At 40.3% G+C, this 26,800-nt stretch overlaps 1 protein-coding gene across 3 annotated transcripts in view; it reads right to left on the bottom strand.

Annotated features, from left to right (window-relative positions):
* Positions 1-26,800, bottom strand: part of cse1l (CSE1 chromosome segregation 1-like (yeast)) — a 49,948-nt gene that overhangs the window by 5,570 nt on the left and 17,578 nt on the right. For all 3 annotated transcript variants that reach the window (XM_078236522.1, XM_078236524.1, XM_078236523.1), the window contains exons 6-23: positions 24,622-24,712; positions 24,343-24,450; positions 24,164-24,256; positions 22,780-22,947; positions 20,992-21,121; positions 20,422-20,487; positions 18,171-18,373; positions 18,002-18,086; positions 17,596-17,657; positions 17,185-17,321; positions 16,914-17,017; positions 14,654-14,751; positions 13,978-14,128; positions 11,303-11,511; positions 6,345-6,442; positions 6,169-6,254; positions 5,814-5,895; positions 3,853-3,999 (exon numbers count right to left, since the gene is read on the bottom strand). In XM_078236522.1, the coding sequence (XP_078092648.1) occupies positions 3,853-3,999; positions 5,814-5,895; positions 6,169-6,254; positions 6,345-6,442; positions 11,303-11,511; positions 13,978-14,128; positions 14,654-14,751; positions 16,914-17,017; positions 17,185-17,321; positions 17,596-17,657; positions 18,002-18,086; positions 18,171-18,373; positions 20,422-20,487; positions 20,992-21,121; positions 22,780-22,947; positions 24,164-24,256; positions 24,343-24,450; positions 24,622-24,712 (2,118 nt within the window). The remainder of the gene's footprint in view (positions 1-3,852; positions 4,000-5,813; positions 5,896-6,168; positions 6,255-6,344; positions 6,443-11,302; positions 11,512-13,977; positions 14,129-14,653; positions 14,752-16,913; positions 17,018-17,184; positions 17,322-17,595; positions 17,658-18,001; positions 18,087-18,170; positions 18,374-20,421; positions 20,488-20,991; positions 21,122-22,779; positions 22,948-24,163; positions 24,257-24,342; positions 24,451-24,621; positions 24,713-26,800) is intronic.

The raw sequence follows: 26,800 nt of genomic DNA, 5'->3' as shown, positions 1-26,800 counted from the left end.
AGATTAGTCGACAGGCTGGACTTTACAACATTAGTCAGGAGAGATGCATGAATGCAAATTAAAATGGCTAATACTGATTTCACAACTGGAAATCCGTCTCCAGTTAAAGATTTTTTTAGTGCTGAATATTTCTAGTTACACACTATTTTCTCTGACACTAAGCAAAAAGAATCTGCATCAAAAAAGCTGATAGCATTTCAATTTAACTAATGGGACTTCTCATTCATAAACTAAACAATAATTTCTTGAATTATTTCTCTTTCCACCTAATCAATTCCCAGGTAACAAATGCACAGACTATTTACTTCACAAGTCAAGAGTGTGATGGAATACTCTCCCGGATGAGTCCAACTCCAACAACACTCAAGAAGCTCATCAACATCTGGGACTCCTCGAGTAGCACGCCATCCATTATTTTAAACATTCACTCTCCACTGCCAATGCACAGTGGCAGCAGTGTGTACCAAATACAAGAAGCACTGCAGCAACTCACCAAATCTCTTTTGACAACACCTTCCAAACCCATGATCTCTACAACCTACTCCCCCACCCCACACCCCACCCCCGAGAAGGACAAGGGCAGCAGACACATAGGAACACCAGGAAGTCCCTCTCCAAGTCGTACACCATCCCAACTTGAAACTATATCGCTGTTTCTTCATTGTCACTGTGTCAAAATCACGGAACTCCCTTCTGAACAGAAAGGTGGGCTACCAACACCAGATGGACTTCAGTTGATCAAGCCGGCGACTCACTACCACCTTCCCAAGGAAAATTAAGGATGAGCAACGAATCCTGGCCTTGCCAGCATTGCTCACAGAATTATGAAGCAGACAGAGGTCATTTGGCCCTTTGTGCCTGCACTAGCTCTCCAAACGAGCAGCATGACTTAGTGTCATTCCCCTAATGCTCTAATGTAGAAATCATAGAAACCCTACAGTGCAGAAGGAGGCCATTCAGCCCATCGAGTCTGCACTGAACTCAATCCCACCCAGGCCCTACCCCCACATATTTTACCCGCTAATCCCTCTAACCTATGCATCCCAGGACTCTAAGGGGCAATTTTTTTTTAACCTGGCCAATCAACCTAACCCGCACATCTTTGGACTGTGGGAGGAAACCGGAGCACCCGGAGGAAACCCACGCAGACACGAGGAGAAACTCCACACAGACAGTGACCCGAGCCGGGAATCGAACCCGGGACCCTGGAGCTGTGAAGCAGCAGTGCTAACCACTGTGCTACCGTGCCGCCCTAAATAATGATCTCATACCCTCTCTGAATGCTTCAATTGAACCTGCCTGCACCACACTTTCAGGGAGTGCATTCCAGACCTGAGCCACTCGTGTGAAAGTTTTTCTCAGATCACGTTTGCTTCTTTTGCAAATCACTTTAAATCTGTGTCCTCTTGCTCTTAATTCATCTACAAGCAGGAATAGTTTCTCCCTATCGTCTCTGTTCAGTCTCTTCATGTTTATGAACATTGCTATCAAATCTCCTCTTAGCCTTCTTCTCTCCAAGGAGAGCTGTCTCAACCTTGCCAATCTATCCTGAGGTTTCTCATCCCTGGTACCATTCTGGTAAACTGGTGCGACAACAATAATCTTTCCCTCGATGTCAACAAAACTAAGGAGGTAGACATTGTAGTGGAGGGCATGCCCCTGTCGACATCAATGGGGATGAAGTATAAATGGTTGAGAGCTTCAAGTTTTTAGGTGTCCAGATCGACAACAACCTGTCCTGGTCCCTCCATGCTGAAGTGAAGAAAGCCCACCAACGCCTTTACTTTCTCAGGAGACCAAAGAAATTTGGCATATCCGTGACAACTCTCACCAACATCTATAGATGCATCACAGAAAGCATTCTTTCCGGTTGTATCACAGCTTGGCATGGTTCCTGCTCTGTCCAAGACCGCAAGAAACTACAAAGGGTCATGAACGAAGCCCAGTCCATCACTCAAACCAGTCTCCCATCCATTAACACTGTCTACACTTCCCACTGCCTCAGAAAAGCAGCCAGCATAATTAAGGACCCCACGCACCCTGAACATACTCTCTTCCACCAGGAAAAAGATACAAAAGTCTTTTTACCAACCGACTCCAAAACAGCTTCTTCCATGCTGCCATCAGACTTTTGAATGGACCTACCTTGCATTAAGTTGATCTTTCTCTGCACCCTCGCTATGACTGTAACACTATATTCTGCACGCTCTCCTTTCCTTCTCTATGTATGGTATGCTTTGTCTGTATAGTGCGCAAGAAACAACACTTTCACTGTACACTAATACGTGACAATAATAAATCAAAATCCTTCCTATAGAGTGGTGACTAGGCTGTACATTATATTCCAGCTGGGTCCAATTAATGTTTTACACAAGGTCAGCATAACCTCCTTGCTTTTGTACTCTATGTCCCTGTTAATAAAGCCCAGAATACTATCTGCTTTACTAATTGCTTTCTCCACCTGTCCTGCCACCTTTAATGACTTACACATATACAAACCAAAGTCCCTCAGCTCCTGCACCCACTTAAGAATTTTACCCATTGTTTTATGTTGTCTCTCCATGTTCTTCCTACCAAAATGCATCACCTCACACATCTCCGCTTTGAACTTCATCTGCCACCTCACCTATCTGCCCACTTCACCAACTTGTCTATGTTATTTTGAAGTTCTACACTGTCCTCCTCACAGTTTACAATCCTTCCAAGTTTTGTGCCATCCACAAACTTTCAACTTATACCCTGCACACCAGATCTAGATCATTTATATCAGGAAAAGCAAGAGTCCCTATACTGACTCCTGGAGAACATCACAACAAAGGTTCCTTATAACTGAAGTTTCTCATCCATGGCACTATTCTGGTAAATCTCTTCTGCGCTCTCAGCAAGCCCCCAGGCTTTGAGTGTTAATTCCCTTTTACTATTTATATGCCTATAGAAGATTTTGGGATTCCCCTTTATGCTGACTGACAGTCTGCTCTCTTCACTTTTCTAATGTGCTTTTTCTGAACTTTCTGTATTCCTCTTGGTTCTCAACTGTGTTTTCTATCTGACACGTCATACAAACACACTTTTTTTCCCCTTACCTTAACTTCTATTTTTCATCCAGGGAGCTCTGGATTTGTTTGTCCTACCTTTCTCTTTTAAGGGAATATACCGTGACTCTGTCCAGGCCATTTTTGTTTTGAAGGGAGGCCACTGATCAGCTGCAGTTTATCCCGCCAACCTTTCGTTCCAGTCTAATTGTCCCAACTCCATTCTTGCCCCTGAATTATTTTTGTCCCAGTTAATTATTTTCACTCTGGACTACCTACTATCCTTTTCTATCATCACCCTAAACCTTGCAATACAAAGATCATTGTCGCCACTGACACTTGATCTTCTTGACTCACCTTATTTCCAAGAACCAGATCCAACAAGATCTAAGCATAACCCCAGGAGTTTCCTGCACTAACTGCCCAGTTCTCTGGGACTGCCTGGTGGTCACACATGCCCTACCTGCCTCCAGGCCCTTAAGCTGTGGTGTGAGCACCTTTCTGAATGTGTTATCAGTGTAGCCCTCAGACTAACAGACCACCACAGGTATTTTAGCCGTTGCTCAAGCTCTGAAACCCACATTCTGCAGCTGGTAGTACTTCCTGCACATTTCAAGAAATAATTTTTTAAAAAATTCTCATATAGGTGAAATTAGAGAATCCCAAGGCAATTCCAGCTGTGCAGGAGCTGGATCTACCTTCCCCCTCCCCCCAAAAAGTAATTTCAGCTTAATTTAGTATATTTTAGAGGCTGGCTGTCAAGTTAACAAACTCCAAACAAAACAGAGACTCTCATTCCAAAAAAAATCCATCAACTTACCAAAGCTTAGTATAGTCAGTGTCCATCATAGAAGGGCATTCTGTTAGGATCTTTGTAATGCCCACTGCACAAATTTTTTTTTCAATCTGCCCAGACACCTTCTGCACTTCTGGAACAACAATTTTTTCCAAAACCATGCCGAACATTCTGCAACAAAAACAATTGTATGTCATTTCAGATAAAGACGCACTAAATAAAAGGTGAAGGTTAACTCAGAAGAAACAAATGAATTATTCACAGAGCATGATATTAATTCTCAAAATTTCCATGTAAACATCATACTTGGCTAAATGTATAAAACTCAATCTTTTTAATTCAGTGAATGTTGCTGGCAAGGTTTGTATTTATTGCCCATCCCTTCTACTTCTGAGACAATCGTGATGAGCTTGTGTTGTCTGTTTACTGAAGGTACTTCTAAATAGCAAATTCCAGGATTTTAACTCAGCAATAAAAGGAACAGCGCTAGATTTCCAAGTCAGGATGCTCTGTGACTTTGACGTGATGCTATTCCCATGTGCCTGCTGCCATTCATTTAGATGGTAGAGATCACAAGTTTGTGTGACGTTGTATTGTGTCAAACTGGCTGTCTCGCCCTGAATGGTGTCCAATTCATTAAGTGTTGTCAGAGCTGTACACATCCAAACAAGTGAGAAGCATTCCATCACATTCCATCTTGCTTCTTGTAGATTGTGGAAAAGCTTTGCAGAATCAGAAGGTGTCATTCACTGCAGAATACCCAACCTAATTCTTAGTCACAGTATGTGTCTGGTTTTTCATCAATGATAAAGCCCAAGACATTGATGGTGGGGAATTATGGTGGAGAATTCAATGATGATAATGCCATCAAATCTCAAGGGGAGATGGCAAGACTCTTGTTCAAGAGTTATTTATGGTGCTTATGTAACTTGCCACTAACTTATTCAAGCCCGAATGCTGACTAGATCCTGTTGCATGTGTTCATGGGCTGCTTCATTAGCTGAGGAGTTACAAATGGAACTGAACACTGCAATGATCAGCAAACATTCCTAATTCTGACCTTATGATGGAAGTAGCTGATGCAGTGCTGAAAATGGTTTGACATAAGACACTGTCCTAAGGAACTCATCGAGGACAACCTCTGGTAGGCATGACTCTCACCAGTCAAGGATTTTGCCTGATTTCACTTCCAGTAGGGTTCCCTGATGCCACACTGGGTCAAGTGTTGCCTCCTTGTCAATGGCAGTCACTCTCATCTCTGAAATAAAGCATAAAGTGGGGAACCAACTATAGGTGGCATGGTAGCACAGTGGTTAGCACTGCTGCTTCACAGCTCCAGGGGCCTGGGTTCAATTCCCGGCTTGGGTCACTGTCTGTGTGGAGTTTGCACATTCTTCTCGTGTCTGCGTGGGTTTCCTCCGTGTGCTCCGATTTCCTCCCACAGTCCAAAGATGTGCGGGTTAGGTTGATTGGCCATGCTAAAGTTGCCCCTTAGTGTCCTGAGATGCATAGGTTAGAGGGATTAGTGGGTAAATATGTTGGGATATGGGGTAGGGCTTGGGTGGGATTGTGGTCGGTGCAGACTCGATGGGCCAAATGGCCACTTTCTGCACTGTAGGGTTTCTATGATTCTAGGTAATCTCTGGTATTTAAAAGCTGATGGACTGGATGTTTTTTTAGTCTCCATTTTTCCCTACTGGACACCGATTGAGGCGAGTCTGACAGAGAGAAGTTGTTGGTGCCATTTCTTGCTGATAATGAAGTAGGAAATTAAAGGTTTCACACCATGCCCAACTTAAATGTGAAAGAGGGGGAGTTTGTAATGTGGCGGTTGTGAAGCAAAGAAAGGGCCAGGGAGAGGGTGAAATAGATTTTCAACATGTCCCAATAAGCAGAATGTAGCAGTTGTTCTGCAAACCAGCAGGAAAGCTGTAACCAAAAATAAGTTCACTTTGCTTCTCACATTTGAGCACCATCATACTTACTTTGGCTGTATACTGTCGAATATTTCTTGCAATGCTATTGCACCGTATTTCACAGCATAAAGGTTAACGAATACCAAGAAACCTAAGATACAAAACAAAATAAATTCACACAATCAATAAATTGAGAAGATCTCCCTCCAAATAAAAGTGCATCACCCAAGAGCACCAATCAAGTGTCAGTGGTGAATGACAGATTCAATTTCTTAGGTTCCCATCTGGGAATTTCCAGGTCATGAAAGCACTAAGTTGGAGGTAATAAAAAAGGCTTGTCGCTTTGCTAAAGGAAGAAAAAAAAAATCAAACCACTTGAGAAATCTTCATGAAGCACTTCTTCAGAAAGGAAAAAAGTACTTACTTTTAACAAACTTGGTTGTTTTTGAATTTTGAAGTCTCTGGAAGAGCAAAATGAAGATCTGCTTCCGATATTGGTGCATGGCATCACTGATAGGCGGAAAATACAAGAACAATCCGTGAACACGATTATTCAGCTTTTAACACCCAATAAGCTGTAGAAAGTAGCTCTATACTTACGGAGGCATGTGTTCAATTATACTGTTAAGCAGGTAGAAGCCTTGATGGTCATTTGCCTTAGATGCAATTAGCTTCTGGAAGACTCCTAGCAATCCTGGCTATGAGTATAAAGAAAAATAAAGCAAGTCAGGAAAAATCTACACCTATATTTTTCTATTCAACTTTCTGCTTACCACCAGATACCAATACTCGTCAAGAATATGTATCTGTCCAGATGCCATAATTAGTTTTAGCTCTTCACTCTGCTTCTGACCACTCCGCATTTATCCCCTTCCTCTGACTGTCAGCTTGTCTTGTACCAGTCACTCTTGTCTCTTTATCTTCTCGGGTATGGTCACAAATTTATTAAATGCTTGCATTTCTTCGCAGCTTTAAAAATGGTAAATTCCCCATTCATTTTGTGATTTTTATCCCAAATGTGACAATTAGTTTGCATTTAGTCTACACATATTAATCCTAGAACATGGTTTGGATATTGGTGAACATTACTAAAACAGATGGTCAGTCATTCTTTAGGGTTTCTATCTTTACTGACAATAAGTGAACTGTCTTTAGCAGGGCTCTACATAACTTTTAATTTGCCTGCTGAAATGCAACTCTGCTATCGCAAGAGACCAGTTGGAAATCGTTAGAACCATTCAATGTTATGAACCTGTCCAACTAAGAATCCTACACTGAAGAAGCGGGTTTCTTATTTAGCCCAAAATCCCAGTCTGCAAATGATAATTTATTTAATACTCAACAAAAATGGGCCTAGCACAATAACAATTAATCACCACCCAGCTTTCTACCAAACTCCCAGATGTAATTGACTTTATTTATCGTGATGCAAACTCTTCAGACCACCATCTTTTCCTTGAGGTGTCAAAGCTCAGGCATGGAACAACATTTGCAATGGCTAATTCAAACTACAAAAGCTTTAATTAAATGAATAAGTCATGTATGTTGCAATAGCAATGCCCAATTATTGTCGATATTTCCATTGGATTCTTTATTACAATCCAGTGTTTTGTTTTTTTCAAGCACAGAACGCTAGGAAAACTGGATTTGGGAAAACTGGCAAGGTGCAAGCTAAATAACAGAAAAGGATGTGACAAGAACAAAGCTGAATGTACTAAATTAGCACAAATCTTCTTTTGCAAGCTACATGCGGCTCTCTTTGCACCTCTTATGTTCACATAGATCAAAATACATCTGGACACAAAATTTGTTGATGTACAAACAAATGTCCCATTCAGATTAATAGTTGAACAATTAAACCCCACTTGTGCATTCCATGATTCACCAAATATACTGCTCAGTTTGGCAGACTGTAACTAGGTGGGTATCACAAGGATCAGTTCTTGGACCTCAAAGGTTTACAATCTATATCAATGACTTGGATGAGGGCATTGAGTGTAATGCATCCAAATTTGCAGATAGTGCAAAGTTAGGTTGGAAAGCAAACTGTTAAGGAGGATGCAAGTCGGCTGTACAGGGTTTTCACAAGTTACGTGAGAGGGCCTAACTATGGCAAATGGAACATAATATGAAGAAATATCAAGTTATCAACTTTGGTAGGAAAATTTAAAAAAATTATTTAGATTGTGAGAGACAGGGAAAGGTTGGTTTCAGAGGGATTTGGGTGCCCTCAAACACTTAACATGAAGTTCACATGCAAGTACAGCATGCAATGAGCAAAATAAATGGTGCGCTAACTATGGTGAAGGGATTGCAGTAAAAGAAAGAAGAAACCTTACTGCAATGATATGGTATCTTGGTGAGACCACACCTAGCGTACGCTGTTGAGTCAAGACAGGGAGAAACAGAACAAAGAATAAAGAACAGTACAGCACAGGAAACAGGCCCTTCGGCCCTCCAAGCCTGTGCCGCTCCTTGGTCCAACTAGACCAATCGTTTGTATCCCTCCATTCCCAGGCTGCTCATGTGACTATCCAGGTAAGTCTTAAACGATGTCAGCGTGCCTGCCTCCACCACCCTACTTGGCAGCGCATTCCAGGCCCCCACCACCCTCTGTGTAAAAAAACGTCCCTCTGATATCTGAGTTATACTTCGCCCCTCTCAGCTTGGGCCCGTGACCCCTCGTGATCGTCACCTCCGACCTGGGAAAAAGCTTCCCACTGTTCACCCTATCTATACCCTTCATAATCTTGTACACCTCTATTAGATCTCCCCTCATTCTCCGTCTTACCAAGGAGAACAACCCCAGTTTACCCAATCTCTCCTCATAGCCAAGACCCTCCATACCAGGCAACATCCTGGTAAACCTTCTCTGCACTCTCTCTAACGCCTCCACGTCCTTCTGGTAGTGCGGCGACCAGAACTGGACGCAGTACTCCAAATGTGGCCTAACCAGCGTTCTATACAGCTGCATCATCAGACTCCAGCTTTTATACTCTATACCCCGTCCTATAAAGGCAAACATACCATATGCCTTCTTCACCACCTTCTCCACCTGTGTTGCCACCTTCAAGGATTTGTGGACTTGCACACCTAGGTCCCTCTGTGTTTCTATACTCCTGATGACTCTGCCATTTATTGTATAACTCCTCCCTACATTATTTCTTCCAAAATGCATCACTTCGCATTTATCCGGATTAAACTCCATCTGCCACCTCTCCGCCCAATTTTCCAGCCTATCTATATTCTGCTGTATTGCCCGACAATGCTCTTCGCTATCCGCAAGTCCAGCCATCTTCGTGTCATCCGCAAACTTGCTGATTACACCAGTTACACCTTCTTCCAAATCATTTATATATATCACAAATAGCAGAGGCCCCAGTACAGAGCCCTGCGGAACACCACTGGTCACAGACCTCCAGCCGGAAAAAGACCCTTCGACCACTACCCTCTGTCTCCTATGGCCAAGCCAGTTCTCCACCCATCTAGCCACTTCTCCTTGTATCCCATGAGCCTTAACCTTCTTAACCAACCTGCCATGTGGGACTTTGTCAAATGCCTTACTGAAATCCATATAGACAACATCCACGGCCCTTCCTTCATCAACCGCTTTTGTCACTTCCTCAAAAAACTCCACCAAATTTGTAAGGCACGACCTCCCTCTTACAAAACCATGCTGTCTGTCACTAATGAGATTGTTCCGTTCTAAATGCACATACATCCTGTCTCTAAGAATCCTCTCCAACAACTTCCCTACCACGGACGTCAAGCTCACCGGCCTATAATTTCCTGGGTTATCCCTGCTACCCTTCTTAAACAACAGGACCATATTCGCTATCCTCCAATCCTCAGGGACCTCACCCGTGTCCAAAGAAGCGATAAAGATTTCTGTCAGAGGCCCAGCAATTTCATCTCTCGTCTCCCTGAGCAGTCGAGGATAGATGCCATCAGGCCCTGGGGCTTTGTCAGTTTTAATGTTCCCTAAAAAACCCAACACTTCCTCTCTTGTAATGGAGATTTTCTCTAGCGGGTCAACACCTCCCTCCGAGACGCTCCCGGTTAACACGCCCCTCTCCTTCGTGAATACCGATGCAAAGTATTCATTTAGGATCTCCCCTATTCCCTTGGGTTCTAAGCATAATTCCCCTCCTTTGTCCCTGAGAGGTCCGATTTTCTCCCTGACAACTCTTTTGTTCCTAACGTATGAATAGAATGTCTTAGGATTCTCCTTAAGCCTGCCAAGAACATCTCGTGACCTCTTTTTGCCCTTCTAACTCCCCGTTTGAGTTCTTTCCTACTCTCTCTGTATTCCTCCAGAAGTTTGGATAGTAAGGAAATCAAGGGATATGGGAACAGTGTGGGATGGTGGGGTTGAGGTAGAAAATGAGCATGACCATATTGAATGGTGAGCAGATTTGAAGGGCCAAATGGCCTACTTCTGCCCATATTCCTTTTGATTTTTCTACAAAATACGAGTACATATTTAATCTTGCAAAATGATTGTAAACTATCATGAAGCTGATAAAGAGTACTGCAGATTCCAAAGGGAGTGATGAAAAAACAAAAATCTGTATGTGCGCACAGGTGCAGTGCAGGGAAGGCAGGGAGGAGCGAGAAGGGAAGGTAAGCCCAAAATAAATCACGCCTGGAAAACAGCACACTGTGGCCTTCATGTCAAATTTTTATGTTGAAGTCAACTAAGATGCCAGAAGTTTCTCAATCAGAAACACAAGATGTATTTACTCAAAATCTTAGCAAGGTGTGTTTACGTTTCCTTCAAAGTTTCTAGCAAAACTGTAAAAAAAAGTAGTCATATCCAAACAGAAAAGTAATAAATTTAACTTTGATTACAAGCCATTTTCCAGCAAAAATGGAATAAAAATCCTGCTGCCTTGATTTTATTGTGGCAACAAAGTATTGGGAAAGAGAGTCCTTGAAAAAGCTGTGTCTACAACTGTATTTATAAATTATCCCATAAATACCTGAACAATTTATACAGACAACAATCAAACAAGATAGAAAGGAATAGCAGTGTGTAATAAAGGCAGAAGGCAAGGAGGTTGGAGTGGACTTTCTGCAAGTTCGCAATATATACCAAATATCAAATCGAATGAAAAAAGTACGTGTCCAACAACATAAATATTTTCATTTAGAGGTGAAGCAGTATTTGCTGTCCTTGTAAATAAAAGTTAAAAAGTAAAGCCAACTCACAATAGAGCATTTTGAGAGAGCAATAGCATTCAGACCCAGACTTGCAAATGGTATCAAAGTTTAACTCTATGTGGGTAATTTCTAACTTTGGCAGTAGCAGAGTAAAATAGTGGCAATATCTTGGCAGTACATTACACCCCTCTTCCAATTTTCACTTTCACTGAATTTGCTGGAGTTGAGAGTTAACCTGTATATCTCACTGACTACAACTAATTGGTAGGGATAATATTAAAAATTTAAATGTAGCCCGATTCTACTCAGAATTACAATTGTTCTAAATCAGATAAAACTTGACCAAGTAACTAATTTTGAAAGATGTTCCAAAGAGTTGAAATAATTCCACGTACAATTTTATCAGCTGCACTTGTAGAAATGGAATTTGCTCCTTTCTCCAGGAAAGCCTGCAGTAGTCTGACAAGTGGTGGTATGTTCCCCACACGTTCCCAGAGTAGTGGCTGCAACAAGTGTGGAAAGAGAGCCATGTAGCATGGAGAGATATCAGCACTGTAGATTTCCAGAAGCAGCGACATCACTTGAAAGACGTATGGTAGGAATTCTAAAAAGTAGAAATAGAGAGAATAAAGAAAAAAAAATCAATGCTGAGGTATGTAACAATGTGAAATTTGAAGTCTGTCGAAAGCATCAGCAGAGACTCTGAACGACCTGTTTCTCTCATTTGAAAAACAGAAAATCTAACGGGGACCTTGTGCACCCATTTGCTGTCTGAATCAACTTTCAGGCCTGTGTTTAAACGAGTAGAATTTCCACTCCATCTGACGAAGGAGCAGCGCTCCGAAAGCTAATGGTATTTGCTACCAAATAAACCTGTTGGACTTTAACCTGGTGTCGTTAAAACTCTTACTGTGTTCACCCCAGTCCAAAGCCGGCATCTCCACATCATTTAAACGAGTACCTCAGGATTGTCACACAGCACAGCAAAAATACTTTTAAAATACGTAAATAAGGGTTCTGCACATTTCAAAACTCTGGATGAAGCCTTTAAGGGGAAATGGATGAAGTCTGCAGGTGCTTGCCTACCTGACTTTTCCACATGCTGAGGGGCCTTACATATGGTACTTAATGGGACAGATGAAGGCAGTCCTTGTGGGGCCAAGAGTTGCAAGAAGGGCACATCTAGCCACAAAAGATTCAGATTGAAGCCAGCCTGTTTCACCAATCCCACTGATCTTACAGTCAACTTGCTTTCCACCTGCTCCCACAGGCCTTGCTTGCCAGCTGGCTTTTTTTATGTTTAACAGACCTGTGAGCGGAATCATTGAATCCCTACGGTGCAGAAAGAGGCCATTTGGCCCATCGAACCTGCACCGACAACAATCCCACCCAGGCCACTAGCCTGTAATCCCGCATATTTACCCTGCTAATCCCCTGGCACTAAGGGGCAATTTAATATGGCCTATCAACCTAACCCCCACATCTGTGGACTGCAGGAGGAAACTGGAGCACCTGGAAGAAACCCACGCAGACACGGGCAGAATGTGCAACCTCCACACAGTCACCTAAGACTGGAATTGAATCCTGGTCCCTAATGCTGACAGGCAGCAGTGCTAGTCATTGTGCCACCATGCCGCCCATGGAATACTTTATTGGGATCTGCAACTCATAAAACAAAAGTTAATGAACTCCTCCCACTTGCAGTATCCAGAGGATACATCACCAGTAGCAACCATAAACGGTCTCTCAGCATCTCTCTACTAGCTCAATATGCAGGTCTGGACTTCTGTGATAGTTCAGTGATCTCTGCAATGAGTAACCAAGGTTTACTGTTATGACCCTTTACCAGGCTACTATGTTTTTGGTAAGGTTTGGTTCGCGACCAAAAATGTTTTGTTTAAAGGAGACAAAGCTTGTGATTTGAGACTCTTGCCTAGTGAATAAAGCCACAAGATTGCACTGATTTTGAACAACAAAAATAAACGTTACTATACAAGATCATAAAAATAAAAAATATGATATCCAATACCCTAACATTCAAGGTAAATATGGGATACAGGTGAATTGACAAGCAACCTGTGGTCAAACACACCACACTACACCATAAATGGCAGATGTAACCAACACATAGATTTCTCAACCCACCAAGACATCAGTAAACTGAATCAATCAAGCTCACTGAAACTCAGTCTCTTTTTCATAAGGGATTCCAGTCTTTACCTTCAAAAATCTAACCTGGAAATTCCCTCCAAAAGTTGTCCCAACTTGGATGGCATCAAAAAAATGGCCCACCTCACAGGGTTTCAATCTCTTCTCCCAAGATTCCATTTCCCAAGATTCCTGAGTTTTCCCCCTCGTAACAAGAAGCATAACTTCAGACCATTAGCTGTGCCGAGCACAATACTACTAGCCCCAGTAGCCTACAGCACAGTCAACAACCTTCTGCTGCTTGCTTGGATCTTTAGAGCTTCCTTTAAGACCCTGAGATTTCCAGAGATTCTCCCAAGCCCTCTTCATTTAAAGTCTGCTCCCTGTAGCCCTTTTCTTGGTTGGAGCCTGTTGCTCTGTTTCTCTTTTTTTCTTAACTTAACTGTCCCCCCTTTTGGACTTTTCCCTTTCCTCTTGTCCCTTTGGGACCTATATTTGGTCCCCGCTCCTTACCCCGAACACTAGTCTTCCACGGCACACTGCTTTCCAGTCACCTGATTGAGGTTTATACGCTATAGAAATGCTGGATCCTCGGGCCAAATAAAGTATAAATTGAAAAACTGCAGTGCCCGCTGTGTGCATGAACAAAATCTCTGGAGTCTGTTAATGGTTAAAGTTCCCAACCTCTGCTCTGAACAAGGCATGGAGTTTTCATAACAACACAGGTCAGCAAGGTTCTAGATTTGATCTCCAGCTTGTACTTAATTAACTGATCTCAGCTTGTTGGTGAATTACAATTACTCTTAAGATTCTCATAATTCCTGCTTTTCTTTCCAAGTTAAGGCAGAATTTGGTCAGAAGTACTGTAATCCAAAAGTGAATTCACTGTGTAGTTAGCAAATTTATTTGGAACTATACTCACCTTGCACATCATTCTGCAAGATCTCTGTGAATACTGGGAAGAGAGCCTCTTCAAAACTTCTCACCGTGACAGGGTTTGCCTTGCATGTTATACGCACAGATAGGCAAAGAGACTCAAATAGGTAATGATTGAAATGTGGCTTGCTTGGATTCTAGGACAATATCAAGTCAATGTTGACAAATTAATACGTGTTAAGAAAGAATTTGCATTTATTTAAGTCCAACAATGAGCAAATGACCAGATATTCTGGATGTGTCTTGACTGAATGGAGGCCAGAAAGAACTCTCTGTGCTCCATCAAATAGTGGCATGGAATCTTTCATGTCCACCTGAGCAATCAGACAAGACCTGAGTTTACTATCTCATCCAAAAGATGGAACCTCTAACAATGCAGCATTCGCTCAGTATTACAGCCAAGTATCATGTTGAGGCTTAAATCAAATGCTGTCATCAACTGAGCAAAACAGCAACATTGATTTCAAATCTTTATCATTGAGCTGGCTCTTTAAAGAACTACATCTAAGAAGAAATAAATGGAAAAGACAACTGAATGTATTGATCTTTTCTTCAGGCCACATCATAACTTCCGAAGAGTTTAATAAATACAAGCTTTAAAACACTCAAAATTAAAATAAAGTAAATAAACTATACATGATATTAGTAACTGGGTACTTCACCTTGCTAACTAGTAATAGCTTCTGTGTTAGCTGGGTAATCAATGTGGGAACATAAGGAACAATCGATTCCTGGAGAAGGGAGAAACTTCTCATAATGGCTGTCAATAGAAAGAGAACATATTTAGTAGATTTTTTTCCCCACAAGCTATGCGTCTGTTTCTTGCAATATGAGTGAGCAAGCATCCCAACCCAATACTTCTACTTGTATGTGTTGCCAGAGAAATTGATCCAACAGTCATTTACCCACTGTTGTGTGAGGTGGAATGCACAATATGCAACAGGGATCATCTTCGCTTTCTTGCATCTCAATGCCTGGAGAACTTTGGAGCAAATCACTGCCCCTGTGCACACTCAGGTACAGAATGGTGACAAATAGGGACAAAAGAGATTCCTTTAATATGCTAATTTGAGCACAGAAATGCTACCTTTATTTTGACACCAAATGATCTCATGAGAACTAATTGTAGTTGGTAAAATATTTTAGATTTGTAAACCCAAACAACTTTGCACCATGCCACAAATGCCATTTCCTTCCTCAGAACAACGTCATTCTCACTATCAAACTATATTCTTCAATATTAAAGGAACTGTATCTAAGTTGCAAATTCAGATATTTATTTCTGCAGCTTGTTTGTAATGAAAGGATAGGAAGCGTCTATTTCGAAGGAGACTTTGTTCCGATGTCTGTAAATTGAACTATAACATGCAGTACCCGGGGTACTGCACACTAATCTGCATTGAGGAACACTGGTGACAGACAGAACACTGGTATTATATCAATTTCCACTACGGCTACGTGAGCCAAGATGTACATTTCAAACATAGTAAACTTATAAACATGTAATGAGTCTGAGAAAATGCGAGCAGAATAGTGTTAAGACAAGTACAGTATCTCAAATCTGACAGTCCATGCCGTAATCAATGTCCATGCCAGGTTGCAGAACTTGCTGGTTTTCGGGAAAAAAATTCAGTGAAATAGGAAAACCAACACGCGATCACAAAGCAGTTTAGGCCATGTCACTGCTGATATTAATTCACTTGTCACGTGCTGAATTTAGTAGCCCTTTCATGCCTCCCTCCACTTCTCTACATGGGCTTAAAACCCTACGTCTGTTTAAAATGAGAAAATATCACAACTGAAATGATGTTAAAAATTCTCCATAGAACAGAAAACAATTTTGTTTTAAACTTACGAAAGATTATGCAGCACCCTTTAATATTGTAACTCTCTTCGAACTGGCATGGGCCAGCTGCAAAAAGGCAACCAGCGTCCGTGGACCTTAAAAGCTTCTGAGAATCAAGTACCATGCTTGAACTTAAGCCTGAGGGTTTCTATTTGGGTGGTTTTAAAGGCATCAAAATCACAATACAGGTATCCTGTACTGGAGCAAGAATATGCATTTCAAGTATAATATATAACTAAATATTCTAACTCACTGGGTTTTATAAGAGTTTTTTTGTCCTTCCCAAATGAGTTTAACTGTCCCTGCCACACTTGCATTGGGATGGGTGGGGGTCAAGGTTAGCTGGAACTCAAGAAACATCATATACACAAAGCTGATCAGTACTCCTCAGGCTTTTCCAAGCTGGGTCAGGAAATGTGAAGGATAATTGGAGTGTGGGGAAAAAAAAGGTCTGGTTTTTGGGTCGCCAGATTTGAGGCACTCTACCAGCATGTATTTTAAAATCAAAGCAAAGGCTGAAGACAGAATCCCATGCATTCACAATTTCTACTAGAATGCTACAGTTAAGCTCCTAAGTGAGGGTAAACTGCGTGCCAATCTTGCTTGGTATGAAGGGACCCATTGATGGAACCCATGCATGACAATTCAAATGAAATGGGTCTACAACCTTTAATAAGGAAGCTATGGGAAGTATGGGAAAACAAAATAGCATTGAGATGAAGTCAGCTCACCCATATCAAGCGATACTGTACCTTTAGCCACTGGTCATATACATACATGTTGCAGTTTGGTGGTGTGGTTGCATGCTTTCTAAAGGACATTTAGATTCGTGCTCTTTTTGCTTGGAAAGGCACTAAAGGTGGTGAATTGTAACAGGAATTTTTATTGGACTTCAAAAGATACTCAATGGACCATATTTCCCCCAATTAGGATCATTTGATTTGTATGAACTTCATTCTATATGGAGAATTAAATTTTGAACAAGCAAAACATTGCTTGTAAATATAGTTTTATCGTCATTGAATGAATGAATCTAAAGCTAGCCAAACAACAACTTAGTGCTAAACCATTCTCACCTTTCATAACATATTCATTTTCCGAAGATCCAGGCAAAGCCAGGGCTTTGAAAAGGTTTGTTAACAGCTGTTCAACCATGGGAGCAAGTTCCACAGCAGATATTCTGAAAACAGAAAAACATTTTTCCTTAAAAAAAATGATACCTTTGCCTGATATCTTACTACTGATTTATTAAAAATTAAAAAAAAACACACAATCAATAGGTAGCCACAAGCCATCACCTTAAAACTAGAAATGCGGACCTCAACTGCTGTCGCAAGAAATACTTACAAAGTGGTATTGTTGGGTCCTCTCATAGTGAATATCCTTTCAAGAGCATGGGCGGCATATGTATGAACAACAATGTTTTCTGCTTGTAAGTGGTTAATTAACAGTGGGAGGGACATCAAAAGCTGTTCTTTAGGAAGCTGTAATGCAAGTGTTAAATTAACACGTATACGTTACCTTCACAGTGGCAAAAAAGATAATGACACACAATGAAAAATACTCAAGAAAATAAACACATTTAACTAAAAAGTTAAGATCCATCTCTTTATGAACTAAATTTTAGCTTAATACATTACCACTAATCCGGTATTAATATGTATTAAAGACAATCATATTTTACAATTACTGACATTTTTTTTGAGTTTAATGGATAATTTGAAAATACATCAAGTGCAAAATTGGAAATGTTCTTGCCTGATTCCTGAAAATCATAACGTATTTAATACCATCTGCTTTCAGCACAGGAAACTCATTCACTGTAAACAAAATTCAAAGCAAATAGGTCAGGTACATTACTGTAGATGTTAAGCACTAAAGGAAGACTTCTAACTCTGCAGAAAACTATTGAACTACACTCCACATGGCCAGCAGCCTTGTAAGCAATACATCTGTTAAACTAAAACTTTCTGACAATATTTTGTCACTTTTGTGTATGTATTGTGTACTTGCACCATCCATAAATATATTGGTTCAGTGATAACTTGCTTTCCATTTGTGATGGTGTTTTAACAATAAAGTCATTACATTGCATGTACACAGTTTTTAAACTGTGCAGTTTCTAACACTGTTTCAATATTATTGATGGAATATTGCAACTCACCATTTGGTGATTTCAAATCAGACAGTATGTGATTAACAAAGAAGTCTGTTAAATTTACTAGTTCGTTTGCTTGAGTTATTCCATGCTGAAAACAAAAAAAGAACAATTTAACATTCAAAGCAAGACACAAAAAAACACAAATTGTTTCCGTGGGACAGAGAAACAGTACCTTTTGAGTTTGAGCTTTGGAGGCAAGTGAGGTCACAAGATAAATTGCAGCATCTTTGTGTTTCCAATTAATGGAAGGATTTTTGGCGTATTGTTGCAGCATAGAATTGACGTAGCCAGAGAAGATTGCTGTTACAGGCCCTTCGAAGTATTTACAAAGCCCCCGCACCAAATCACAAGCTGCTCTTCGCCTTGTGTCAATGTCTGCAAAAGAAGTTGTACATTAATAAACCCAAGAGAATGCAACAGCTCTTTGGAGTCAATGGGTGCAAAGATAGAAGATAAATGAAGAACATTTACTTTGCTTATAAAGATCAGTATTCATATATTTATTAAAGTTATAAAAAAAGTCCAGGCCATGAATGGGGCAGCACGGTGACACAGTGGTTAGCACTGCTGCCTCACAGCGCCAGGGACTCGGGTTCAATTCCGGGTCACTATCTGTGGGAGTTTGCACATTTTCCCCAAACCTGCATGGGCTTCCTCTGGGTGCTCCGGTTTCCTCCCACAGTCCAAAGATCTGCGGGTTAGGTTGATTGGCCATGCTAAATTAACCCTAGTGTCAGTGGGGGTTAGCAGGGTAAATATGAGGGGTTGTGGGAATAAGGCCTGGGTGGGATTGTATGTGGTGCAGACTCGATGGGCCGAATGCCACCAAATTTGCTACCTGTAAACTATTTCAGAGCTTCAGAAATTCAGCATTTAACCTAACGTAGCTCCTTCAAGAAATATGTTCTTTTACATTGTAACCTACTTCCTTCACCTGACACAGCAGGTCTCAAGTCAGCAAATCATTTCTGTACTCCACCAAGTAAATTCTGGCAGTGAATCTAATTGTAGTTAACATCAGCAGAAATATGAAATCAAAAGCATTACTGCCAGCATGCTTACTTCCAGGAAGCATCAATTCATTCATCTGACACAATTTCACAAAGTCACACAGGAGTTTAAAGAAGAAATTACTCTTGGATGGTGTCATTGAGGCTATATTAATTGCCTGTCCTGGGTTCCCCACAAATGGTGGCCTTCTTGGCCACTTGGAACCCCGATGCTGGAGTACTGGAATCTGTCCAAGTCAGGTGCTAAAATGGTGACATTTCCAAAATCATAAGATCACAGGGCTGGGAGCTGTACTGATAAGGTAAGATATGGTGCTTCCTGAAAATAGCAAACAGTGCAAGTCTCATCAATACAGCTGAGTGCCGCGGCAAATTGTTTGGGGGGGGGGGGGGGGGGGGGTAATTTGTTGGGGTTGGCTCTGCCCCAGATAGTGTCAAGCTTTGAGTGTTGCTACATCTCTACATCTGCATCTATCCAAATGTGTGGTGACTTTATCATCACACTTCAGGCTTTAGCCTTGTGATGAAGGGGCCAGGATGTGAACCACTCAGAGTGTCCAGCTTCAATTTTGCTCTTACAATCATCATGTTGCTGGTCCAGTTAAGTTTTTGTTTCATGGTGACAGGCAAGTTATGAACTTGGTGCCAATGAAGGTCAGGATGAGGTGTTGTAGAAGATAGCTACTGCATAGTGCAAAAACTATTGGGCATGTGATTCCAAGCCTTTACTTTAACGTACTTTAACACGTAGTAGGAATGTGCTCCTTCATTTTGGAGGAATTAAACTGAAATTGTGAGTAAATAGCTTCAATCCTGAGTTTATGAAGGAAGGTTGTTGATAAAGTTGAAGATGGTTGAGCCAAGAGTATCTGGAGCATTCCTGCAACAATGATCCTGACATTGAACCACAGCTATTTTGTGTTTTAAGCTCCTGGAAGATCTTCCCATTAACCTTAGATTTGTCGCGATCCCCTTTTCGCCATGCTTGGTCAAATGCTCACTTGTTGCAAAGGGCATTCAGCTCGAGGCCATGCCTGCGACAAAGCTGTGATGAGTTTTGAACATTTTTGGTGGAACCCAAACTACTCCTTGATAACACAGTCTATGACCTATAATTTTGTAGATGTTGGAAGCTGCTCGGGTGATAATTATTTGGGCTAGATTTTCCCTACATTTCTGTGGATCAGACATACCCGGGCAACTTATTGCTTTTTTGGGCAGAAAAGAAGCAGAAACAGATAAGGGAGAAAGCAAACATTGAGATTTTGGCTGGAAGTCACAGCCACAATTTCTGAAATAAGGAACGTCAAAATATATTGGATCGTTTTAACATTTATCAGTGTTATGTGATTAGTAATTGCAATCCTGGTTAATTAAATATCCATTTATTATGGTCAAGAACCACAAAATTACCTGATCCCTCCAAATCTCGCCTGATGTACTCTTCAGAGTTATCTTCAAATGCTTCTTCATCAGCAGCTAAAAAAAACATTTTGCTGCTAGTAAATAAAGTTTTTTTTAACATATCTATCAATTCAGTAAATAATTCATTTGAAGAATAACTATACAAAGCAACTCATGCAATCACATTTCAGAATACTACACTCAATGCAATTGCGAATATTATTTTTAGTTAGAATTCCGGCCCTTTTATAAGTAACTACAAAATCCTGAAAATAATATAGTACATTGTGGCTAAAGTCATCATAGACATGCATGCTTTCTTTTCATTTTCTTTCTTGCACTCCTGAAAGCCCCAGTTCATGTTTAAGTATGATTCCACATCTGTTAACAGTTCTTAGGAATCTCAACTCAGCTGCCAGTCTGCATCTGGGTCTAGCTGACACTGTCACCAAGCCAGTCAACAAATAACGCCATCAAAAGTTTAACCTTGTCGTCACCTACTCATCAACACACATTTTCAACACTTCTTCAGTGAACCATCACAATGAGTTATGCTCTGTATTTGGCAATATAAATTACCTCGGAATTCCATGTTCGGAACAATAACTTTTTCGCAGATACTGGTTAATGTATTCTGATCTTCAAATAGATGTTTGTAGTGAGGTCTTTCACAAACAGAGGCCAGAAATTGAATGGCATTGCTTACCAACTGAAAAGAAAAAAAGTTGGTTAGTGTTTTACTTGATGGAATTAGCAAATTTTGGGATGAGAGCAGGAATCATTTTCAGTGTCAAGTACCCCCATGTGATTTAAATAAGAAAAGTTAACATATGCCGAAGCAAATATATCTCATTTTATGACTGCACTCAAAGCCAGTAGCTTTGCTTTGATGTCGTGGTTTACTTAGCCATCTTGGAACAGTTCTTGACCCTAAAACAGAGGGTAGAGCTACTGATGGGTGATGCTCCAGGGATGCTATTAGAATATAATCTAATTACTTTCAGTATTAAGCTTTGCTAGATTGAAGTTTAACATATGTTTTGCTTCTGTATAATTCTAAAGATGATGTTGAAACAGATGTTTCTCACAGTTAGAATTATAATCTTAAAGGTCTATACACTGAGTCGTCATCTGCACGAGTGAACATTGTGTTCAGGCTAAAACAAAGTTAAAACAAGAAGGGAATATAGGCTTCTGTTAATTTACAGGCACTCTTAACCAGGCTAAGGAATCAATTGTGGACAGGGAATAGCAACATGCATTCTGAAGTTATGTGCCCTATCCAATCAGATAAGGTTTCTAGCTTTGTTTTGCCAATTGTAATTTAGATGCATGTGCATTCAACTTTGTTTGTACTTTCAAAATAAACAATTATGGTAACCATCGCCGTCAATTTTAACATTAAAAACTAAGCAGCAATTTGAAAACAAATAGTATGCTAGCTTTTATTACAAAGAGATTCAAGTGCAAGAGAAAAGTCATATTACAATAATGTAGAGCTTTAGCAAGGCTACACCTGGAAGTACTGTGTACAGTTTTGGTCTCCTTAGCTAAGTGTATCCAAGACAGAGATCAAAAGATTTTTTGATATTAAGGAAAACAATGGATATGGGAATAGTGTAGGAAGAAGATCAGCTACAATCTTATTGAATTGTGGATAAGGCACAAAGACTTGTGGCCTACCCTTCATCGTATTTATTGTGTTCTAACTTACTGAACAAGTAAAAGAGGCTGAAAAATAAAGTTTCTTACAATGCATAGACAATAACAATTCTTTAAAAAAAAACAGTATGATGGAAGAAGTTGATATGTCGCTCAGGAACAGGAATATGCTATTGAGCCTCTCAAGCTGGTTCCACTATTCGCTGATATCATGGCTGGTTTGCAAACTAACTCCACATATCCATCTTTGCTCCACATCCATGAATGATCTGGGTTAACAGAAGTTTATTAGGATTAGATTCGAAACTAAATTGATCTAGTATCAACAGCCATTTTCAGAAGAGAGTTCCAACTTCCACCATCCTTGGTATGAGGTGTTTGCTAATTTCACTGCTGAAAGATCTGGTTCTAAATTTTATGTTCCCAGTCTTTGACTTCCCAACCAACAGAAATAGTTCACTTGTTGCCCTTAAATTCTGGATCAAATCACCCTTTAACCATCCAAATTCCAGTTTGTGCAATCTCCTAATTTGTATCATTCTGATAAATCCATGCCGCACACCCTCCAAGGTCACAAGATATAAATGTATTTATTCTTAGGATGTGGGCTTTGCAGGCACGGGCAGCATTTGTTGCCCATTCATAATAACAGTAATAAATTTCTAACAGTTTGCTTATATCATTTTTCACAGTTACAAAACCTACCAAGTCATATTTAACCTCCTGTTTGGTCGTAACCAGTAAATTCCAAATAGCAGTGACAAACTGAGGTAGATAACGCTGGAACTCTTCGTCATATTTCTGAGCATAGAGAGCTGCATTGTCACATATTTGAGACTTCAGCAGCTCTAGTAAACCAGCTTCCTCTTCATCCTGCAATGTAAAAGATAATAGAATTACAACACTAAATTAACAATCAATGAACCTTACTTTTGTTTAGGCCAATTTCTCAAAAGTTTCTTAATAGCGAAATTCAAGCCAGATCATTTGCAGCTAAACATTCCTCTATTCGATTGCCGACCAAAGACAGCTGTGATCAGTATTACAGGAGAAAGACAAGTTAGCACTTCAAAATAAATCTTGAATATTATTGAGGGGTACCATGATTTAGACAGCAGCTTTTCATTAGATATTTATTGTACAAAATCAGGTCTTGTTCACTAATATGGTACAGTGGGAGAATTGAAGTGTTGATATAAATAGATATATACTTTTTTATGTTTAAAATTCAGCTTTATTTTACAGGCAGTCAGCTATGTCTGGAGGAATGCAGCTCAGATGCTGGGAGAGCAGGATAATTACTCATATAGGCCATGTAGTGTTTACTTAGGATAGAGCTAATGGATATTTATTTATAGATAGGATTTCCCCTGGGGTTTGTGATTTAGTTGATTGAGAGAGTCATGAGTTATCAATCAGGTGCTGATGTGGCAATGGGAGGAGCCAGGTTTGTAGCAGGGGACAAGGCAGTTGCTGTTGAAGGTCTGCAAAAGTCAGAGGCATATGCAGATTCTTCCTGATAACTCACTCTCTCTCCACAAAATTTCTCTGAAGACTGTTAACACAATTTATAGCAAGTATGCCTGGTTTGCTAAAGATGGTGTTGATCTATGCAGGAATGGGGCTTATTTGGAACTGGAACAATCATAAGCTAGGAAGTAAACTTCCTTCCTTTCATTTTTAAATATTGTTCAACTGTTAATAGTTAAACTGCTTCATTTGTTAGAGTTATATTTAAACTGTGTTATTAACCAAAGCTTGTTTTACTATAAAAGATCCATACTTTGTCAGTGGAGTCCCTGCAAGGCAGAAATATCCAATCCTCACATTTATGCCAAAAAGAAAAATTGTTGGGGTCTAGTCTGACTTCCTAATGTAACTTGGGATCTGGGCCAGCACTCTAACACAAGACAAATCCAAAGTAAGTATGCCCCTCAGTGCTCCCTTGCTGGGGAACACAGGGGCGATCAGTGTAGCCTGTCCCCCTGCTAAACTCTTTTCAGATACAACTTCTTAGTGGCAGGAATTAAATGTTTACATGAACAATGCAAATGACATAAAATGTTTTGTTTTAAAGAGAAGCACTTACATTGGTTTGTAGTAACTTATTGTCCAAAGTGAGCAAACTATGGAAGTTCATCATCCATGTTTCCATGTTATCTTCAAAAAACTCTGGCAAATCCTGCAGAAAACAAAATAAAATATTAGCTACAAATCTATTTCATAAGGGCATATCAGAACATGTACTCCAAACCACTTAATACTTACTTGGAAATTTAAGCTATAGAACAGCTTGGCAATCAAAACAAGGGAAGAGAAGAGAACCTTCAACACATTGACATCCTTGGCATGTGTATGGCACAGCTCAATAGTAGTCTGAAAAAAAAATTACATTTAAATTATGATAGAGAACTAATACACTGCTATAATGTTCAATCCACAATTCAAAATCCACATTAACTCAAGACTGAAATGATCAGTGAGGCATTAATAATGTTCAAAAATTTCAAATTCTAGTCATTTTATTAAATTAGCAATAACACATACCTTAAAGAGTGCAGTGAGGGGCTCTGCAAATGTGTCCAACACCAGTTTAATCTCAGTCCACAGTTCATTTGACTTGAATTCATGTCGATACCTAATGGGATGAAAAATATTATGAAAGTGAAAAGAAATATAACTTCTGTTTGAAACAAGTAAGACTTGCATTTATATTGAACTTGCACAATTTTAGGCTGTCACAAAGCATTTTACAGCAGGTGAAGTACTTTTGAAATGTTGTTATTGTTGTAATGTAGGACAGCAATTTGTTATGACCAGATAACGCTGATTCAGAGATTAATATTGCCCAGGTCACCCCCTGTTTTACTTCAAAATACTACCGTAAGATATTTTACATCCACCTTCAGAGAGCAGATGAAGAATATCTCACCTGAAAGATGGCACCACTGGTACTGCTGTACTACTCTAGTCCTGAACTGGCATCAATCTAGATTTTTGTAGAAAGTGCCATAAACTTCTGGCTCAGCAGCAAGAGAGCTACCAAATGAACGATGACTAACACTTAAAAGAATAAATGACCAGATTTGTATCTTTCACAACCAATTAATTGCTTTTAAGTCTAGCGACTATTGCTATGTGGAAAACACAGCAAAATGCCAGCAAATAGCAATGATCAATTAATCTCTGTTTAAGCATTGTTGCCAAAGAACATCTCAGCAACTCCCATGTTCATCTTCAAATAGTCAAAGTTTTATAGCACAGAAAAAGGCCCTTCCAGCCCATCATGTCTGCACTGGCCACCAATTCTAATCCTATTTTCCAGTACTTGGTCCGTAGCCTTGTATGCTATGGCGTTTCAAGTGCTCATCTAAATGCTTCTTAAATGTTGTGAGGTTCCCGCCTCTACACCATTTCGAGCAGTGAGTTCCAGATTTCTACCACCCTGTGGGTGAATAAGTTTTTCCTCAAATCCCCTCTACATCTCCTGCCCCTTACCTCAAATCTATGCCCCCAGTTAATGACACCTCTACTAAGGGGAAAGTTTCTTCCTATCTACCCTATGTCCCTTATGATTTCATAGTGAATCTCCTTTGCACCTAATGTGTAATCACATTATTCCTATCGTGTGGCGGCCAGAATTGCACACACTACTCTAGCTGTGACCCAACAAGCATTTTGTACAACTCCATCATAATTTCCCTACTCTTATATTCTTTGCCCTGGCTAATAAAGGCAAGTGTCCCCTATGCCTCTTTTACTACATTATCTACCTGTCCTGCTGCCTTGAGGGATTTTTGGACATGCAACCTCAAGGTTCTCTGTACTTCCTAGCATTCTTGCGTTCATTGTGTATGCCCTTGCATTGTCAGTCCTCCCAAAATGCATCACCTGTATTTTTGAATCTCATACATTCACTTGAAAACTTCAACGTCTCATCTGAATGACAGCTTCTCAACAAATCACCACCATTTCTGCTGAGTACTGCACCCAACTTCCAACAGAAACACGGTTGACAGAGAGAACAATGAAGTTAATATCCATGTTTTTCAAATGCCAAGCTACAATATCCTTCCCCAAGCACCAGTGTCTCACCCAAATGGCAATTCCTTGGAGTGTAAATTAATTTGAAAAACAAAAAATGCTGAAAATAAACAGCAGTGCCTGTATAAAGAACTCATTGGTGCAGACTAACCACATATATTTCTAGTATTTTTAGTTTTCAATCTGGATTCTCACCCTTTTGGGGCCTTCCTCTGAGGTAATTTAAATTTTGGAAGATTGTACAAGATCATAGACCATGGGTGGGATTTTACGGCCTTGTTTGGGCGAGACCGGAAATTCCCATCCAAGGTTAATGGAGATTTCCGTTGTCGGACCATCGCCTGCGCCGATTCCCGTGGCGGGCAAGGTGGTAGAGTTCCGACCCATGAGTCTGATACTATCCTCGTAAGTGACACACACATACACTATTCCAGTAGGAATCACCACTGAACGACAAATCAGGACAAGAGTTTTCACTCACTGGTCTGGTCAGATGTGCTGAGGTTAATTGTAGCAGCCGCCATTCACCAAACTCAAATCACAAAAAACACCACAATGTGAATTGCCTGTTCTTTGTGGCTCATTTAATGCTATATCCCTTCATTTAGCATCACTCCTGAGCCTAGAATGCAGATAGCTGACCTGCATATGGGTAGAAACATAGAAAATAGGAGTAGGTCAG

This window comes from Mustelus asterias, chromosome 20 (assembly GCF_964213995.1).
Source record: "Mustelus asterias chromosome 20, sMusAst1.hap1.1, whole genome shotgun sequence".
Classification (NCBI taxonomy): domain Eukaryota; kingdom Metazoa; phylum Chordata; class Chondrichthyes; order Carcharhiniformes; family Triakidae; genus Mustelus; species Mustelus asterias.
The sequence above is the reverse complement of the archived record's forward strand: the minus strand, read 5'-3'. Positions and strand labels throughout refer to the sequence as shown.